Raw genomic sequence first — 21,208 nt, 5'->3', positions numbered from 1 at the left:
TTATCTGATAAGTACTTACCCAACAAGTGTTTAGTAAACGGACTGATTCAAACACCTTAACTACCCACTTAACATGTGATATACGCCAAGTATAAAAAGTTATCACTCACACCCTCTTAGTATGACCTAATTACATTTCTTCTCCATGTTTTTTCAAAACTACAATTTACACCACCAAAAATGCTTCAAAACCCATCCAAATCAAGGGTGGATAGTTGGATACTAGGGGGATAATTACCATATTGCCATTCTGGTTTCTAACTATCCCACAATCAGTTAAAAAGTTAGTTAAATGAGCCAAATTTTTGTTATTTTATTGATTTTTTTTGTCTTCTATGGTTTTACCCAATCAAAATCATATTTTTGATATTGGTCAATGTGGGTTTTAATTGAATAAAAGCGACGAAAATCGATAAAAGAACGAAAATAACCTTCATTTAGCATAATCTTTTAATGGCCGTTAATGAAAGGGATTAAATCAGGATGTTTTTGCAAACCACAATGGTCATCTTGTAATTTCAAAACTATAGGGACTAAAAGTGTTCTTTTTACAAATCACAGGGACCAAATAGTTTAGTCGTATTTTTATTTTCTGGAGGGGGTAACGTTGAAGTCAGCATTCAGCAACGAAAAAGGGGATGATCGCTTTATCCTGTTCATTGATCTTCGCAAGTATCATATCGATTCAATCGAGACTACGACTAGCAGATAGGTGGGAAGAACATCAAATTAAGATTCTTGAGTATTAGGTTTTGATTAGTTTTTGATTTGTTTTGGTTTCATGATTTCGTGTTCTTAATTACAGTGTTTTTGAGATCACCAGGAAGAGCAACTATGGGTGACGATGCCGCGATGAATCCAGAGCTTATAATCAATCACAAATTCCCAGAGGTATCCCGCAAAGCCACAAATTCACTATCTAAGTTCTATTATTTTCAAATTACTATGATTTTTGGCTATTGAAATCAGTTGTGGTTTTGAATTTCGTTGGTTCTAGTAGTAGAGATGCATTTCTACCTTGAGACTATAAACTGGGTTCTAGAGAAAAGGCTTCACTTCGACTTTGGAAGATTAAATGGATTAATTTTTGCAGTTGTTCTTGAAGAAGCTTCAGTTTGAACTTGAAAATAAATTGTTTATTCACTTATTCTTCAATTTCGAATGTACACATCAGTCATGTTTTGATGTATATACATGTGGTTGATTTTCTGAATTGATTTTAGAAAATAAGTAACCTAAACTCCTGAAGGAAGCCCTGTAGATGAGTGGCTATTTGTTAAAACCAAATCAAACCTAACGAGTCAAGTGAATCCCACATGGAGGGTAGGATGTATCTGTTTTGGTTAAAACTAAACCAAACAAGCCCGGTATGTTCCACTCAGAGGCGGGGTCTTGGGGATGTACGCAAATCTGTCCTCTACTCCGGAGAGCAGAGTGACTTCGCTTGAAGTGTGTGCAAATAGAAAGTAGGGACAAATAGAAAGTCTGAACATTATGAAAGGAGACGAATTAGAAAAAGGAAAGAAGATTAAGTAGCACCATATAATCAAAAGTAGGGACAAAGCCCTTGTTGCCATGGAGGTTCACTTTCTATGACTCCAGGCCATTCATGGTCGGGGGATTAGTCGATGCGTGTAAGCTGGTCCAGATACCCACAGTTATCCGAAAAAAGTTGGTACAAAGGAACATAGCAAAGGTAAGACAATGACACCTCCCGTCCTCCCCTAGTCTATCTTAGGACTCTGGTAGACTATCTCTCGGCCCATATATGTGTAATTTTCGTGTTTCTAGCCTTATAGCCAGTAGTCTTGTGGAAGTATGTTTGTTGGTTGTTACTTTACTCATGTAATCTATATTACATACATGATAAAGCACTCACTTCTGGTGCACTATGAAGCACAAATGAAAAAATGGGTTCATTTTATACGTTCCTTACTATTCTTACGCCTTGCAAACGTTAAATTTAATGGTTGCAACTGGAGGGTCATGGGTTTGAGTTAAGAAATCAGTCTCTTTGAAAAAAAAAGGCAGGAATATATTGCGGACAAAGACTCCCTTCTAGTAAAATCACGGAGCCTTGGTGCACCAAAGTTTTCTTTCTAAGTTTCTTTATATTGTTGAAATTATTTTCAGTTAGCTTTTAGAACTCTCCTGGTTCCTTCCCTCTCATTTAATTGCATGCATAATTGCATAAGAGATGATGTAAAAGGGACTTACAATAAATTATGCCATGTTAAATGCAAATCTTGGTATCACGAAAAATGAAATTGTGATTGTATTGAGAAGAGTTACAATGCTATTTATACTAATTCTGACTATCACCTAACAACTCCTAACTAACAAAGATTAATTACAAAGAAGTGAATTTTCTGTCACGCCCTTATATTCGAGTGTTTGGAGATTTCTATTCTTTAGGCCATGTTTGGCAACCATAAGCTAGCTTATTTTTTGAGCTTACTGCAAAAAACCCTGTTTAGATAGCTATAGAAGTAGCGTTTCTACAAGCTCTAAGGGCTTTTTTTTCCTTTTCAATTATGCCTCTCTTTTTTCTAATTACTTTTTCAACATGTCCTTTGAGGTCATTTTACATTGTTATTTAGCTTATCATCTAGTGTTTACTAAACAAGACTAGCTTATCATCCAACGACGGGCTTATTAGCTAGGTTACCAAACATAGCTTTATCATTGTTTGGATCAATCATTTTCCTTATCACATTGATCATATGTTTAATTATCATAATTATGTATGCTATATTGTGTAGGGCTCTTTACTTTAAGAAATTATAATTTGAAAGATGTGATTGGAAGATTGAACCTTAATACATAATTCTACCACAATTGATTTAATTTGATTTTGTTCTATTTTGTTGCAGACTACTTACACCTATAGCGAAAGGTTTGCAGATTTAGACTACATTTGTATTATTTGTGCCTTTTGATGGTTTCTAGTAAGCTCGATTTATTACTACTTTTTCACCCATTAATTTCTTCCCTTGACTTAAAGTAGAGATGCTGCACTATATGCTCTCGGAATTGGAGCATGTGCTAAAGACGCATTAGATGATAAGGATCTCAAATATGTGTACCATGAAGACGGGCAGCAATCCATTCAGGTGTTACAAACTGGATATAATTTATTTTTTAAATCTTCCACAGCAATATTTATGAATTCTTCCCTCTCCAAACCTGTTCTTACAGCCAGGTCTCGACTGATAAACCAAACCAATCGAGCCCAGAAAAACTAACTTTATTTTTCTAGGTTGAAAAATTTAGTCTGGGTTCTAAACCAAACCAAATGACCCCAGTATATTCCATCCGGAAGTGGGATCTTGGGAGGGGGATGTATGCAGACCTGACTAGAGATGCACAAAAAGCCCAATCCTGAAGCCTAGACTGGCCCCAGCCCTAAAAAGCCCGGCCCTAGGCCCGATTCAGCCTTAATGCCTGGCCTAAGAAAGCCCAATCGGGCTCTTTTTTAATCCCAAAGCCGGGCTTTGTGCATCTCTAGATCTAACCTCTACCCCAGAGAGCAAAGTGGCAATTTCTTTGAAGACTCTGGCTTGTGCAAAGTGCACGAATAAAAGAGAGAAACCTTGCTAAAAATTGGGGAAATAGAGAATAAGCACGTTCGAAAAAGAAAAACTGAGAACAACAAAGGCAGATAGGCTAAATTTTGAAAAAAAACGAGTTAGAAGTAACCAACAACACAAACAGCATAAACAAAACTTACAAATAAAGCATGTACGAGAAAACATCTTAAAGAAAATGGTTTATGAAAATAACCAACATGTTCTAAAAAATCTAGTTTATGCCTAAAACTTATGCTGATGACATTGTTGAACTTCTTCTGCCATTTCATCCTTTGTAGGTATTTCCAACTTTTGCTGCTTTATTTTCCATTGGACTTACTTCACAACTAAAGCATTTGCCAGGATTCATGTAAGTTACTGTATGATGTTGCTAAAATGCCACCTATTTCACAACCTTGGACTCTCGACTATTTAAACTTTTAGCTTAGTAATAGTTCAAATCTTGTTTCTACATGCTTCAGGTTTGATCCTCGCCTTCTTTTACATGGACAACAATATATTGAGATCTACAAGCCTTTACCTTCAAATTGTTCGGTGAGAATCTTGTCCGCAAATTCTTTATGAAGTTTTGCTGTTTCGTGTAATTGTTTATTTCCACTGTTTTTCAAATGTGACCCTTAACTAAAATCTTAAATCTTTTAGAATCAATCAATATAGGTTTGTGTTAAGTTTTGGGCTTATTATTGAAACTTTATGTGTATTTAGAGAATAGAGTGGTTGTTTCCTTGTCCCTATGAATAGACTTATTGTTCGTCTCCCTTTTGACATCCAAAAGGATAGCGTTAATCTTTTTTTGTCCTATGATGATCACCTGCGTAATTTCAAATAAGACTACTGATTTCTTACTAGGACTTACCTTCAGATAGGAATGGACACACTACTAATAGTTAGAGGATCTCCAACAGATTCTCCAAAATGGAGATTTTAGGGATTTTGGCTAGTTGTTGCTCCAACAAATTCTACAAAACCTTTTCCAAAATGGGAAAATGGGAAAGAGGATGTGAAATTCTCCAAATTTGGAGAACTCTCCAAAAATTATTTTTTATTCTTCCTAACAATGAGAATCCTTGAAATTAAATGTTTAGGGGAGAGAAATAATATTTTTTATTAATTGTATTGAATATTTTAATAATATAATTAATGTTGTAATCTCCAAAATGGAGAAACCGTTGGACTTGAATGTATTTTTTATTTGTTGAGATTTTGGCTTTTGGTTCACCATTTTGGATAAATTTTGGAGAATCTGTTGGAGATGCTCTTAAGCAATTTGCCCGCACCTCGACTGATCCCATGGGGGACCTGAAGCTGACAGTCGGGCAAACCTCCAATGGCCCTGATGGGGCTCGGACTGGTTATCACTATGGAGCAAACCCAAGGTCTTACAAGTTTGGCTACCCCTAAAGGTTTTCTTTATGTGCCGTTGACTTGTTTATTGTTCTTTTCCATTGCAGATACAAAACAAGTCGAGCATTGTTGGATTGCATGATAAAGGTTTGATCTAAAGTCTCCACATATTCTTTACAAAAGTAGTTAACAATTACATACGTTAAGAATGAACTTTTAACATTTTGGTCATAGATGCACATAGTTTTTCAGTAAGAATTACTTTTGTGTTCATTTTTATAGGTAAAGCTACAATTCTTGAGGTTGAAGTTTTGAGTTATGAAAAAGAGACCGGCGAACCACTGTGCATGAACCGGTAAGTAGCCAAATGATTAATGTAGAAATGTATGAATAAATCTTGTTGACACAACATTGCTCTTTAGAACGACAAGTTATTTATTATTTGTTTTTGGGTAAAGGACGACGGTTTATTTGAGGGGTGCTGGTGGCTTCTCAAAATCATCCGAACCATATTCCTTCTCTAAGTATCCGAGGGATCAGACATCTTCAAAACCTCCTAGGACTCGACCATTTGTAGTGCATGAGGAATGTACTCAGCCATCACAGGTGTGTAAAGCCTTTTCTCTATTCACGTGTGAATGTTGTTTTATTTCTATCAGTCAAGATATTATAGAGCTCAAACTCCTTTGCTTATGTATAAGTTTCATTATATTCCGAGCTCTTGTGTGATGCAGGCACTGCTTTACAGGCTCTCTGGTGATTACAACCCCTTACATTCAGATCCTATGGTTGCAGAAGTGGCAGGGTATGTGCATTGCGCCGCTGAGATGTTTGCATATTTTTTTATCTTTATTATTTATTTATATTTTTATTTGTCTTTTGGAGGCAATTCACCTTTTCTTAGATATGCTTTTCATGTGTTCACCATGCTTGAAGTAAGTGCTGTTGAAATCTTGAGGGCATAAAAGCACAACTATAAAGATAACCGGTTTCTTGACATGAATGATTAATTCCAAGGATTGGGTGAAAATCCAACAAGGCAATGGAGTTGATAAGAAATCTATATGTTAATCATAACTTCTTGATTAGGGGATCAAGAGTTGAATGAAAGATATTGTAACATCCCCGGCCAACTGTACCAGATATTGTCCACCTTTATCCACCCCTATACTCACGGTTTTATAACGCGTCTGATAGAGGAGGTATCCAGGCCCCTTATGACAACATTTGTTCCCTCTCCAACCGATGTGGGATCTCCCAGATATTTCCATGCCCCAATACTTTCCGAGGGCATGATCTCAGATTGGAGTTTTTGGAGGTGGCGGATGGTTTGGGGTAGTTGACTACTTGTAGAGGATGGCTTGGGGGCGAGTTGAGGATCTTTAGATAGCGTTGTGATATCTTTTGATAGGAATATGGAGTTTCTTTGGTATCTTCTGCAGCCTATTTGTTTTCTTTCATAATTATGTGTTAAAAAAATCATCTTTTTGCAAATCTGTGGCTTACTATTGTACTCTAAATTTTTTAAATACCCGATTTTATTCCTATGAAGGTTTTCACGCCCGATACTTCACGGGCTGTGCACTCTAGGGTTCGCTGTCAGGGCTATCATCAAAACAATCTGCAACGGAGATGCCAGCCTTGTCAAAGCCATTTCTGGCCGATTTCTGTTACATGTTTACCCTGGTGAAACATTGATCACTGAAATGTGGCTCGAAGGCTTGAGGTATTATGTTCTTTAAATTTGTGCATACATAAAACTACTTTCGGTTTTTCTCAGAAACAGTCTCTTGAAACGGAGGTAATTGGTAAGATTTGCGTACATCTTAACCTCCCCTAAAAAATTAGACCCTACTTTCGGGTAGGATATATTTACTCCAAATTATCTTGATATTGCTTTCAAGTGCGATATACTGTGTCTGTTTGGTTTGATAAAATTAACACGAAATCAAAATTTGCAGAGTTTTATATCAGACAAAGGTTAAGGAACGAAACCGAGTAGTGCTTGCTGGATTCGTGGACCTCAATAGCATACGATCGTCATCTCTCTGAGTTGTTTTCTAGTCAATAAGCTCTTCATTAGCTGTGTATGAAATTTGAGAAATGTTCGATAAGCTTTCCGTTAATCGTGTATGAAATTTAAGAAATCACCAAAGCTTTTTTAGACTCCATTACATATATGATGTATTGTGATATAGTATCATTAAGGATGATGATGAAGTTAAGTATGACCTGATATGTTGTCGTTACATTTGGTGGTGGGTCGATAAGTAGTTCCCACCAGGGTGAAACCTCCAAAAACCTCACTTGTCATATTTTTTTCATGTCGTATTATTGACACCTCAACAAAGTAAGAATCTCAATAAAATTTCACAACAAAGGTTCTACGAGAACCTTTTTTTTTTAATTTATAAATATAATTTTATTTATAGATTGTTATATAAAATTAATATATGCTAAACAAATCATATATAATTTCTCATATGAGAATCTTCTTGATTCTCAATGTCTTTTTTTTATTAACCTGGATATCCAACCCGCTGTGTGAGCCGACTAATCCCAGGACGACAACCTGCTTTGTAGATAGCCCGAAGTCATCGCATTTGAACCTCCGTGGCCACAAGGGGATTTTTTATTCCTCATTGGATTTGAATATGAGATCTCCTAGTACTTTTGACTTTTGAAAATAAGTTCAAACCAATCAAGCACCGCATTTGTGATTGATTTTCAATGTCTTTTTCCATTTTCTTTGAATGAGAGGTGTGAAAATTTCTAGTATGATGACATCTATAAATATAAGAATTTTGTATATTTTTAAAAAATATAAAAGATCTTTACAATTATTAATTTATGATTTATATATTATATATTTGTATATGTATATGAAAAATAATCTAAATATAATAATATAAAGAGACGATTAAAAAACTTGTATATAAATTTATAAGAAACGAAAAAAAAAAATTATAATAACTAATTTATACTTTTTTTTTTTTTTATCATTTTTAAACTTATATATGTTTTATAGATTTATTAAATAAAATAAAATTGTTGAGAAATAATAAAAATAAATGCATGCAAGAATCTAGATTTTTGTTCAAACACCTGGTTTCTAATAAAAATGTATGACTGAACAAAACATTTGTCCCACAATGGAGGTTCTTATAAAACCTTCAAAAAAAACCTCATCAGGAACCTACATTATGGGTGCACTGGGTTTGTTTTATAGAGCTTGATTAAGTCTTATTTTCAGTAGATAGAATAGTTTTAATCTTGTTGGTGTCAAAATATTGTTCTTTTAGCTTACAATTGGGTTTTTTTTGAAAAAAATTATGGGTCCACCTCTGTAACCGGTTCCTTAATTTATTAATAACCTAACAATGGGTTACGGCATAACCACTTTTGGTTCTTTAACCGATCCTTAACTCAAAGTGTGTAACTGGTATAAGCCGGTAAAAAAATTGGCCTTAATTGGTTAACTTTAAAACCCTGGTCCAGAGAATGATCAGTTATATTGGGACTAAAGACACCGCCGAGACGCCTACGAGAGACAGTACTGGGGAACTTTCCGCAATCGGCAAAAGCTTAACGGAGTTAAGGGGAAGTTATGATAAAGCCCTATAAAGTATGGGGATTAAAGTGAATATTGACAAAAAGTACGAGGACCATATGTGAAACTATTATACAAACAAGTTCCATTAACACTCTAAAACCTTTGACGATTATCATAAAACCCCCCCAAACGAAAATGGCTGATGATTCTGTAACCACGCCGGTTGTTAATGATTGTGATCCCGCCGTCGTCGATACTGCAACTGACGAGATGAAGCTTCTCGGAGAGGCCGTGAAGGAACTGCCTGCTCACGCTGTAAAAGACCTGATGACTCAAGAGGTTTGTGCGTTTTATCTTCAATCGTTTACTAATTACTACACTTCAGATTTGTCTGGATTTTTACAGAAGTATTTTGTTTGTATTAACTTTTTCTTTTTAAAGTTTAAGATTGTGATTGGAATCTGTTTCGGGAAGTTCTATAATCAATGTCAATTTCGATGCTGAAATCTGTTTGGTTTCTAGTGAGACCACACTTGATACTCCAATTAATTGCTTATGGCCTGTTTGATTCGAATAGGTTGGAAGCTATTTCATGTTTTGAGCACTAATGAGCATGCAATTCGTTTGCAAGGTTATAATGATTTTTTACTATAAGTGGCACCCAAGTAGAGAAAAGCTTCTCCCTATCTTATAGTGTTGGAACAGTTCACAAAGTCTAGGTATTTTAATTAGTTGGTTAACCAACTAAAACGTAATGATAGTCGTTGTTAAGATATATTGGATGAACATTGGCCCTCTACATTTGAAAGGAGTGAAGGCTACATTCAAGTCCAAAGATGCATTGACATAAGGAGAAATTTAGTTCTGTTTAATTCTCTAGGTTCAATTAGAGTATTGCTAGTGATTTCTGGATTTATTATTGGGAATCTGTACCAATTAGGTTGCAGCATATCTAGCAATGACATGGTCAATTGTTATTGATCTTATTTCTTTTTTTTCATAGGTATGATAACTTTACTAGAAATCCCCACACTTTAAAGTACTTAAAAAAGGTGTTTCGTTTTGTCCTAAACCATACAATTTTTTATCAGAATTTTTTGCATAATCAAGGATATGACAAGATAAAAGCAAAGCTTCTTATATTCCTGTGCCTAAAGAAGGGAGGTTAAATATGAGAATTAAACTGTCTTTTGACGAAAATGTGCTTTTGCTAATAGAGAATAGTCAAACTCCCTTGTCTCCTCAATCGATGTTTTCTTTCTACTGTTTCATCATGTTGGCATGCTTGTTCGAAATAGTCAGTTAGGATAATTTTTAGAAGATCCAAACATCCCAATACTGTTGTCTATTGACTGCCTTTAAGCATTTCTACTTTACATACGCTAGTGATGGAGTGGACCACTTTCATGTGTTGCAGGTGTGTGTCCGATGCATTTTTCGGCTATTTGACGTTCAGGAAGGTATTTATGCTTTGGTCTCCCCAACAACCCTATATTCCATTATCGGAAAAGGAACACAGGTGGAAGCTATGGCGACTAAGAGTTCTGGTGAAACCGAAGATGTGAAAATTTTGCACTCATCTCAAGAGTCAGAAAAGTCAAGTGTTTGTTCAGTTTGCTTAGGTGCCTTGCAATTTAGTTATTGTGATGAGAGAGATGTGTTGGTAGAGAAGGATCATGCTGAGGATTTTGCCAGGACAGTTGCTGAAAGTGTGAAAGAGAAGTGCCATGAAATTGCCAGCTATTCTCTTGAAGTTTCGTTGCCAACAGTTATCAATGAAAATGAAGAAGTGATTGTGTAAGTTCTTTTGGTCAAATGAGTTCCTAAATCTATGCAAATTCATCTTATTCAGTTAATTCTAGAAGAAATCAAGGTCTGTAAACAATGTGGTTTTAAGGGTATTCAGTATTCATATGTTTGTTAGACTGTCCTTTTTTCTAATTTGGTAGTCTGGGGCAGCCAACTTTGAGTGATCTTGTCAACATTTGCTTCTTTTAAGTGTTACGTGCCAAGTAATTTAATTGGTTTCCATTTAAATTAATATTATCAGTTTCACTTCCTTTCCTCGTCTGCTGAGTATATTTTTTGCAAGATTTTGGCCTATTGATTAATCGGTGAAACACCATCAACTCCCTCTTATTTTCTTATTCAGGTCGTACATGAAAAAGAAGTATGCTTCTGAAGTTTGGTTTCAAGAGAAATTCTCATCTGAACATATTTCAGTAAAGGATGCACTCAAGCTATCTATAACACATTCCCTTGAACTATTATTGGTAATTTAACTTCCCTTCAATACGCTTTTTGGAGAAACATTTTCTCTCTTTGCTCTGGGAAAATGAGCTACATTTTTATTTTCTAGTGCAAACCTATGAATTTGGAAGCTCAGTGTTGGTACTGATTTTATTATAGATATAGCACCAACATCTTTCTATTTGCCATATTTCTTAACCTTACTGAATTAATTAAACACTTGCCTAATACATGTATCGTTTGATTATGACTATTAAAGCTAGGCTGAGGGTCTCAAAAGTCAAACTGTGCCTCTTCTTTTGGGTGGGAGTATGAATACGAGTCCCATCTTTTGTTCTCACTTTTATATGCAATGAGAAGATTAAAGTAGAACTAAACTTATAAGTGTTTTGTCTGTTTCTATATTAGTAGACTAACACTTAAAAGATCAAATTCAATAATTCTTTTACTAAGAAAATTTAGCAAAGCTTATTGTTTATGCAATTCAATGTTGCAGGGTGTTAAATGTGGTGTTAGTGATTTTCGCATTCGTTTGACATACGAGCATCTTGGTGCCACATCTGCAGAAGATAAGGCGGGGAAAAACCAATGCAACAAGAGACAAAAATCAGGCATGTGTGCTTTACTTATTTTACTTGTCTTGGATAAAATCAGTTCTATATATTTTCTTTAAAATCAGTTCTATATATCTTCTTGTATTTGAAGTTATATAATAGGTTCAACTTGCCAATATTATGTCTGAGTTTGTCTATGAACAACCATAAGTGTGAAGCTACTATAAAGAATTTTGAAGCTAAAGTACATCGCGTCAAGATGCAGTGAGATATTTGGTCATGGACACATTAGGCCTCGATTTGCGACAATATATATATATATATATATATATATATATATCACGTGTCCATGTTTTGTTTCCTGAAGTGCAAAGGAATTTGATAACTTTGTGTACAACTATATTACCAGCTCATTTCAAGTGCTATTATTGCAATGAGAACTGAACAACAACGTTTGGAGGTTGTAACATGAAATTAATGTGGTAGGCAATATGTCAAAAGCCTGCCCTCAAGGTTCAACGTTCCAATCACAAAGTGATGCAAATGGCAACAATCATCGTCATGATTGTTATGTGAAAAACATCTGTGTGACATAAGGTCAAATGTGCCTAACTTATCTGTTAGTCTTGGTTTAGAAATTTCACACAGATTTGACTCCCAGCTGATGCTGTATATTATGAACCTAACTAGTGATCCACCATTCATATATGCACTCACACACATATACATATAGTATGATAGTATCAAGGGTCTTAGATTTAGCTATCTCAGAATATATGTTAATTAATAAAGGTATAAAATGGCGATTAAAACCCTGTGTAAAAATAGGCAAGCAAAACCTGCTAATTGTAAATATCAACCATTTAAATCATGAATAAAAGCTAGCAGGAGATGAAAGAACAAAGTACCAACTCACAAAATAACTATATTATTCAAAATGAGTTATAATTTGTTGATAGGAAAACTGATTAGGTTTTATGCCAACAAGATCAACAACAGACACAGAGGTTATTTTCTTGATTAGATGATTCATATGATGGTGTAATGACATGCATGAAAGCATGAAACGGCAAGAAAAATGCTTTATGTATTACCAAACGGAAGAAAAGTCCGAGGGTTAGTGTTGAGTTATCGTCTTTTTTGCTTACTTATAGATGTGCTCATGAAGTACAAACAAGATGACACATCATCATCTTTGATTTTCTTTGATGTCGGGTTGATTGATGAGACAAGAGAAGGTGATTGTGCAAAGTGAGGGGTCTGGAGGCTCTGGAGAGAAATCTTGGCGTCTAAAGGTCTTTAGATAAATCCAAGTACATAAAGTCAAAAGTGCAACTTCAACAATATTGATAGGTGGCAGAAATTACTGCAAGCATTTATGTACTATAAATGGTTTTGGATTGTTTGGATATGTAGAAGGATGGAGATATAAATGTGTATATTATCCATAGGATAGGAGTAGGATGGATGAACTGGTGACTAGTGCTGGAGTCTTGTATGATCAGAGAATCCCATCAAAGCTGAAAGGTAAATTGTAAGGATGGCAGTGAGACCTGATACACTTCACTGAGCAGAATATTGAGCCACCAAAGTATAAACCTTCATGGAAACAGGCCCTCTACTCCTTGGGGTAGAGGTCATTTGGATTGGTTTATATTGAGCCACCAAAACAACATGAGCATGGGAGAAATGTGAACGCTAAGGTATATGCATTGTCACATAACAAGACATAGGATTTGATATTGATGAATTGATGATATAATTTATATGAGAAGGTTGGGTTGCAATGTTGAAGAGAAGTTGAGGTGGCATTTTTTAAGATGGTTTGGTCATCTCCAATGTAGTATGTAGACCTTTGAATGCACAAGTTAGAAGAGGTGACTTGTACCAAAAGAGTGAGTGGATGGTGTTGCAGGAACTGGCACTAGATATGAGTGCATGGAAGAATCTATCTATATAATAACCTGGCGAGGGTACTTTTTACTCATGATGGAGCCCTTAGGAAGTTCACTTTATTTCTAACAAAATTTACAAATTTAACTATATTTGCTAAGTTGGTTTTGGTGTCCCTTCATATGTTCTGCTAATACTTTTGATGCAACTCCTCATATAATGCAACCAAGGAGTCACATGCTGGTAGACAATGTTGTGCCCTTGTCTGGTCTAAAGTCACATAGACGGACCCATGCATACCTCTCTATTTTTTTTTAAGAGGTTCCATTTTCAGCCTTCATCAACATTTCCGGACAAATGTTTAAAGAGTTGAAATTAAGTATCTGTTACATGTATGCTGAATTTCATCTTTTTGGTGTAAATCAAGTTGCACCTCACCCTCCCAGACCCTGATTTTGAGCAGGATATACTGGGTTTGTTTGGTTTGGTTTGGTTTGTTGCATCCTCTAAATGTTACTAATATAATGTCAACACTGACAATTATTTGCTAATATTTGCTCGTTGTTTTCCCTTTTCTTTTTCTCAGTTTCTCTTATCTGCGTTATTGGGACTTCCTTAATTGTTACTGCAGGTGCAGAGGTTTCTAGTTTTCATAGCAGTGAAGGGAATGGACTCATTAAATGTAGTAATGGGACAACGCAAAGTGGTGATGTTTCAGACTTTAGTTGCCAACTGAGAAAGGTAATGTAATGCCTCGTGAAGCATTAGGTCGAGTTGTATTGTTGAATTTGAGACCCCTTCGTTTTATCTACCCTTGGCCATTTGACCGTTATTGTGTGTTATTCTCTTCCCTCTTAGGTTGGTCAACCTTGTCGCATGACTCTGCTTTGTTCTAGGGCGCCTATCTACATTGGTGGTCGATATCTGAAGGTATTTTTAACTTTAACATAAAGTACTTGCTCGGGTTTTATAACCTATATAATGGTTTAAAATTTGATTATGTTTTTGGAGATTAAACGGTAAAATGGTCGGTAAGTAATGTAACCGTGGTGTTATAGGTTTTGACTTTGTTAGACTTGGATCATGAGTTCAAGTTTGGACTTCAATGAATTAATAATAGGAATTCATCTTATTGTTAGGATACTTTTCATTCTAAATTTGATTACATGTAGATCTATTGTATGGTTTGTAAGCCTTTTTATATGCAACTCTACTACAAACTAACGAGTTTATAGTAAATTGGGAATATGTGAAACCCTTGTTTTAACATGTCATGCTTATTTTCAAGATCCTTCATATTGATGTCACGTCAATCAAGTTAATACATTAGTACTATGTGAGTGATGTAATATAGGCCATCAGATATACTTATTTCATTTTTTCCGTTAAGTATTCTTTCATTGTAATTATAGTTGTTAGTTACTTCTATATGGAACATGTTGAATTTTGACGGAGAAATATAGCTGCAAGCTTGTATTATTTCGTAACAAGAGCTTCCTAAAAATATGGTTACAAAAAAATATGGTTACAAAAAGTGGCCCACCAAAATTTCTCTCTTCTGAGAAGGTAACAATTGTAATCTAAATATAAGATGTACTTTTGGTAATATTCTTAGACTTGTATCCCTATATCTGATAAAATAGGTGAACTGTAATTGAGAGGCAATGATGTTGGACTTGGGCTAGATTATAGTCTCAAACACCCCTGCGAGATGATATTGGCATTGGCGCAATATTGTATCTTCTGAATTCTTATAGCATGGTTTTCAAAACTGTTTGAGGCGCGCCTCGAGACGAGGCGGTCCAAAACCGCTTGTGAGGGTGAGGCGGCGCCTCATGGTCCCTAGACAAGGCTTAAGCCTCAATTGGTGAGGCGGTGCCTTGAGGCAAACAACATTTTTTCTTCTCCATTTCTTAGTTTTTCCTCTCTCAAGAAGATATTCATCTCAAAGGCCAACCCAAAAAGTAAAAGTTCTTTTTAGTTTTGCGTATAATGTATTATATTATATTTTATATATATTTCAGTCAAGTATATATGTTTTATGTCATGTATAATGTATTTTCTATATGATAATGTGTTACCTAATTTTTTTTGTATATTTTTGGTTTTTCTGTATTATTTTTATTTTCTGTCTTATATATTATTTTCAGTTTTCTGTTTATATGGATTTAAAGGATGAAAGTGATAGTGATTATGGATAAAATTGTGGAGCTATACAACTTGATCATGCTATGGGGAGCTATAAGTTGTAGATTGATACATTTTTAGACATATAACTAGTATTTTATGAATCTATGACGTTTAAAATCTGGTATGGAATTATGTTTTGCTTACTATTAATATTTATGAATTTTATTTATTTTACGCCTCAAGGCTTGCGCCTCGGCCCTCCCTGAGGCGTAAAAAGGAAAACGCCTCGAGTCCCAATTCCGCTTTTTAAAACCTTGTCTAATAGTACACCACAAAAACTGTATTTATAATGATCCCTCAAGAGCTCACAAATTAATCAACAGTGTCATTCACAAAATTTCCAAAACTGATGTTTAGAATCAACCCGAGTACCAGTAGTTCTTTTCCTTTATACTGAGGAAAATTGATCTACTTTATAAATTTCCTTGTCATCAATTTACAAGCATATCTAGCATATCAAGTAAATGTTGGTATTGACTTATTTAATGTTTAATTATTATTGAAATAATCTAATAATACTTTATGTTATTAACAAATTTGCTCCTGTTTCTTCTGCAGTTCTCACGGAACGTGAGTCAGACCCGTTGGATAATTGATGATGAAAGGAAGGGAGAGGCATCTGTTGAGGTCTGCCTTAAGTTTTCACTTTTTTGGCAAGTGTCACAATATTAATATATTTTAAATTCTGAAAACTGGTTGGTTTTGTAGGAACTTATCGGTGGCAACATCCTTCCCATGTGTAACGGTGATGGCTACAAGTTCCATGCTGCAGGGAGAGAGGATATAGATGTATAGAGCCCTTACTCTTGTAAATAGACTTTTGTTGTCTAATAAACAGTTCTCTGATCATGAAAGTTGTACTTTTTCAGGTCAGGATGTTGGGTTCAGGGAGGCCTTTTTTGATTGAAATACAAAATGCGCGAAATATCCCTTCTGAGATGTCCATCAAAGAAATGGAAAAGAAAATAAACAGTCTGGAAAGTAACCTGGTGAGTTAGGCTAAATCTCGACACATATGTTGGCTGATTGTTTTCTTAGTCATTCAAGAGTTGCATGTACTGAACACATTCTGCACCTAGGTTAGAGTAAAACATCTCAAGGTTTTGGGGATTCAAGGTTGGAGCTTAATGCGTGAAGGAGAAGCAGAAAAACAGGTATATATTATACACACACACACACATAGAGGGAGCTTCAGAGGAAAAACCCAAAAAAAGGAAAAACTGTGGAACACCATGACAACCATTCATCTGGACAATATGCACATGTGCATATTGTCCAAATGAACGGTTACCAGGGTATTCCTCAGTTTTTGATTTTCTTGCGGTTTTCCCCTGACCTGACCCTTATATATCTTTGCAGCCATCAGGTAGCTTTGCTTCTAGCCAACCTAAGCTTTCCTGTCAATGTTTTGTAATCAGAAAGAATATGCTGCTTTGGTATGGATATCTCGCCCTATTAAGGAGGATGATCTGCAAGCCGTGTCCTCGTTTAAGGACTTGGTAAGTGGTTTGTATGAGCATCTTTCATTTTATACACACTCCATCTGAAATAATGATCTACTTGTTTTATCCTTTTTCTTGGCAAAATAGAATATATTAACATAGTTTCAACGTGGTTGAAGAATTCTGTACTTGTTTTACCCTTTTAAGAAGAGGTGAAACCCAAAAGAAATTATGAAGCCGAGCTCCAGGGCACTCACCTCTTTGTAAATTATTCACTGGCTCCAGCTTTCAGCATACCCTCCATCATCTTTGTTGCGTTTTTTCTAATCTCTTGGCTTTGGCAGAAAGTCTTGCAGAGAACGCCAGTAAGGGTTCTACACCGTCGAAGTCCTTTAGAGCGTGAAAAGATTATTCATTGGTACACATTAAAAAAGTTTATTAGTTTTATCGTTCTTGTTATTTGCTTATTTTGATGCGTTTACAACTCGTTATTGATAATATGTATGAGATTAACTTCTAATTGTGAATACCTTTCATTTTAGGATGAAAATTGAGGAAATTGCTGGGAATTCTCAATATTTTCTACTTCATCTATGCACCCAGGTTAGATTCATTGATCAACTTTCTTTGAACAGAAATAATAGACTAGTGATATGTGGGTTGGCTATGTAGAAGCATGATGCATGCAAATGAAATAAATGCATATTTTAACGCAATAAACATGATATAGAAAGGGAAGATTACAGTTCGAGTAAATTGTCAAAAATCTTGACTCGAATTAGAAGAAACAAACAAATTGCCAAACATAAGAAGTATGCTAATAAAATGCAACTAAGAATTGTTTTAGCGTCGACATTAGTATGCTAATAAGATGCAACTAAGAATTGTTTTAGCGTCGAGATTAGTTGAATTTAAATACGTCAATCAAACGAATTTTATAAATTTTCACTAATCCTAGAATCCATAACCCTCACTGCAATAAAACATGATTAGCAAGTTCGTGTCACTGTTTTAACTCGAATAGGTTGACCAAACGCATGATTTGGTATTGAAGGAAAAATGAAAATAGAGGGGTAAAGACTTCCATTGCTGTTTGGGACTATACTCAAAACTTATGCATCTATAAGATAAGTCCTACGGTTGGCTATTTATTCGTTTATTCTATTACGAGGGAAGTGATACTTTAAATTTATTGTTTCCACCTCGACAATTTACGTGAGGAATTGTAATATCTTCATTACGTATCATGCTTTTTAGTTTAAAATCTTGTTTGTTGTACCTATCAATCAACAGTCGATTATATGTAACATTTAACCTTCTTTTTTCTATTCATGTTTGTGAGTTTCCCATGAAATTATTACAAACATACTATGATTCTCGCTCCTTATAAGTATTTATAGCTTCGCTATGTGCTCTTATACGTAAGTAGTGACTTGTTGGAACCCTGATCTTAATATGAGATATGAAATGCTTGTAGCTATCTGTACGGTTGATGGACGTTCACCAGTGGTTAGAAGAAGGGCTACTTGATCTTTTTATAAGTTGTGTCATTGTACACTGTTAATTGTTGATTTTTTTATCGACAGGCTGGAACTTACATCAAGGAATTTGTTCATGGAGATCTCGGACGTACCCATCCTAGGTACGGAAATTGTTATCTTAACTATTTAATTTCATGTCGTAAATGAGGAATTTTTTATTTCTTATATTCTGTGACATTATGCGTTCATACAAACTAAACCAAAGCAAACGAGCCCAATATATATATATATATATATAGAGAGAGAGAGAGAGAGAGAGAGAGACGGGATCAAACTAGAAGGCAGTCAAGTTGCTAGAATGGTAAGAAGTTCCAAGCACATGTGATGTAAACAAGTTGAATTGACCGCCATAGAGCGGGCGGCCTCTCCTGCGACCCTTGGTCGCGTTGACCAAGTCGCTTATATCCTTTTGGGTATGTTGTATCAGATGTGATTTTACCTTTGTATTAACACGTGATCTTGAAACTTCTCAACTTCCCACAATTTGACCGCCTTGGCGTTTGACCTTGCCCCCCCCCCCTCTCTCTCTCTCTATATATATATATATAGGTGAAGAATCGTGTGAGAAAGAGAGTCAAGGTGAGAAGCGTTAGAGAGATTTGGACCCTTGATCACCTTTAATCTCAAACTCACCATGAATCACACTTGATATGGGGATTGATCTGGTCCATCTCATCCTAATGTGCATCCAAGGGTGGAGATCCCTTATTACGCTTTTTACCTTAACTCTCCTTCTCACCGAAACCCAATCCTATATATATATATATATATATATGTATATATATATATATATGTATATATATATATATATGTATATATATATATATGTATATATATANATGTATATATATATATATATGTATATATATATATATATGTATATATATATATATGTATATATATATATATATATGTATATATATATATATATATGTATGTATAGGGGCAAGTTCAGTTGCAAACTTAATTTCAATTGTGAATAATGAATGAGCACAAATGAGGACATCGTGAGCTCTTGTTTGTCCCCCAGTTTGCAACTGGATTTTCTCTCCCTCTCTATGTATGTATGTATGTGTATATATACATATATATATATATATATATATATATATATGAAAGTAGGATTTGAGTGTCCCATGAAAGTTGCAACAATTGATGTGAACATCATAAATGTTTGATTAACACTGTTTTTTGTTGGTGTATATGTTGCAGCATTGGGTCGATTCTTGGATGTAGAGCTGAAATCTTACAGCTTGATGTAACAGATGTCAAAATGGATATCTTGAACGAATGATATTTTAAATTGCCCCTTTGCCTCTTTCAATTTGTATGTCGTAGCAGCATTTTAAATTGTGAACATTTTAATTTGTAAAACATTTATCAAACCAAACTAACCTACTATATCCAAGGTCTGAAATGCATAGCGGCGAATACAAGCCTCAACGAAGATCACAATCTGCTTCACAATTGTCTAACGACCAGCCCTCGAATCTGCTTCAAGCGTTTAATACGCTCTCTGAATGATCACAATCATGTAGATTAGTACATGGATCGGAGCCACATCCCTCCTTGCCTACGTTGCATGTACGCTAAAACCCTTATGGTTTGATCCATTTTAATGATTTTTACTGTTAACTCTATTTTGAAAGATAATCTAGGCTATATTATAAAGCATTTGACAAAAACTCTTAAAAACCATTTTTATGTATGAAATACTGTATATTGATGCATATTACTTAAAATTCAATATTACAAGTAAATTATGCATAAGTACAACTTATTAAAGCTCTATGTTTGAATTCACGTAACTAACTGCGGATAATTTTAACCAATTAGAGGATAAACATCTCATTTTAAAATATAAAAAATCTAAAATATAATTAAGATAATTATCTAGTTCTAACAAAATAATTAATTATTATCTTTACAAGAAAATTATATTATTAAATCAAATATAAATTACTTCGTTATTGAACCTAAATTAAATTATAAAAAAAATTAAATTAAAAAATTACACAAAAAATAAGAATTTTAAATAGTTAATTTGATACTAATATCGATATATTTTTATCAAATTTTTATGATATCTTCAAATTTATATTTTATTCAAAAATAAAAACAGTATCGTCTTTTCAAAATCACATCATACTATAACATCGGTTGAGATAAAAAATAAAATAAAATATTAAAATCAAGATACCCTTCTAGTAATAATAATAGATAATCTATTTGTTTTGGTCAAGTTTTAACAACGGTGAAGAGCTATTATATCTTAACCTATGAACACATACATATCACTCGAACTTTCATGTTCAAACTTTATACATGCCATCTTTAGCCTAAGTTGTTTGATAATTGTTGAATGATTTGGTACAAAATGATTAAATAGTCAGAATGATTAAGACACTCTCATGCATGATATAGTGTAAAATGAAATATAATTGTTTACAATGAAATTAGGATCTTGAATGATTAATGGGAGGCTCAGCATACAAAATCATTCAAAGGGTTTTAGAACCATTAAGATAAAGACCTTTTTGTCAAACAAAATTTACCTCTTAACGATTCAGATATGACCTCTTAATAAAACTATTAAAAAGTAAACAAACAACACCTAAAGTGCTAAAGTTTCTCAAAGTAGCATTTTACAAAGAGCTTCTAGAAGGAGCAAATAAAATTCTCAAGAAACCATCATATGATCCTTTGAGTACTTCTAGCTTCTTCCATCTCATCCACAAAAATGAATTCTCAAGAAACCATCATATGATCCTTTACTACTTCTAGCTTCTTCCATCTCATCCACAAAAATGCATATAAGAATCAGAGACAACATCTGAATCGTTCCATTAAG

General features: G+C 34.5%; 2 protein-coding genes across 8 annotated transcripts; both read left to right on the top strand.

Annotated features, from left to right (window-relative positions):
* Nucleotides 1-594: 594 nt before the first annotated feature.
* Nucleotides 595-7,307, top strand: LOC112513425 (enoyl-CoA hydratase 2, peroxisomal). Of its 6 annotated transcripts, none has more exons than XM_025119707.1 (12): nucleotides 595-712; nucleotides 806-891; nucleotides 2,874-2,896; nucleotides 3,008-3,113; nucleotides 3,869-3,939; nucleotides 4,052-4,124; nucleotides 5,042-5,081; nucleotides 5,217-5,289; nucleotides 5,393-5,540; nucleotides 5,669-5,739; nucleotides 6,487-6,660; nucleotides 6,896-7,307. In XM_025119707.1, exons 2-12 carry the CDS (start codon nucleotides 835-837, stop codon nucleotides 6,984-6,986), a joined length of 927 nt encoding a protein of 308 aa, XP_024975475.1. In that variant the 5' UTR covers nucleotides 595-712; nucleotides 806-834; the 3' UTR covers nucleotides 6,987-7,307. The 6 variants fall into 6 exon arrangements, with proteins under 6 accessions (XP_024975475.1, XP_024975482.1, XP_024975466.1 ...); XM_025119714.1 differs by having other exon boundaries at nucleotides 634-712; nucleotides 824-891; XM_025119698.1 differs by having other exon boundaries at nucleotides 634-712; nucleotides 824-891; nucleotides 3,005-3,113.
* Nucleotides 7,308-8,680: 1,373 nt separating this feature from the next.
* On the top strand, nucleotides 8,681-20,004 carry LOC112520579 (putative tRNA pseudouridine synthase Pus10). Of its 2 annotated transcripts, XM_025129004.1 has the most exons (16): nucleotides 8,681-8,826; nucleotides 9,905-10,284; nucleotides 10,640-10,760; nucleotides 11,234-11,348; nucleotides 13,816-13,925; nucleotides 14,043-14,114; nucleotides 15,933-16,001; nucleotides 16,083-16,163; nucleotides 16,244-16,363; nucleotides 16,454-16,528; nucleotides 16,793-16,873; nucleotides 17,161-17,234; nucleotides 17,359-17,419; nucleotides 18,294-18,325; nucleotides 18,403-18,458; nucleotides 19,570-20,004. In XM_025129004.1, exons 1-16 carry the CDS (start codon nucleotides 8,683-8,685, stop codon nucleotides 19,617-19,619), a joined length of 1,641 nt encoding a protein of 546 aa, XP_024984772.1. In that variant the 5' UTR covers nucleotides 8,681-8,682; the 3' UTR covers nucleotides 19,620-20,004. The 2 variants fall into 2 exon arrangements, with proteins under 2 accessions (XP_024984772.1, XP_024984771.1); XM_025129003.1 differs by lacking the exon at nucleotides 18,294-18,325.
* Nucleotides 20,005-21,208: the final 1,204 nt, after the last annotated feature.

Source organism: Cynara cardunculus, assembly GCF_001531365.2.
Source record: "Cynara cardunculus var. scolymus isolate 2C chromosome LG 1, CcrdV1, whole genome shotgun sequence".
NCBI lineage: Eukaryota > Viridiplantae > Streptophyta > Magnoliopsida > Asterales > Asteraceae > Cynara > Cynara cardunculus.
Note: the sequence above shows the minus strand (reverse complement) of the source record. Positions and strands in the feature narration are given on the sequence as shown.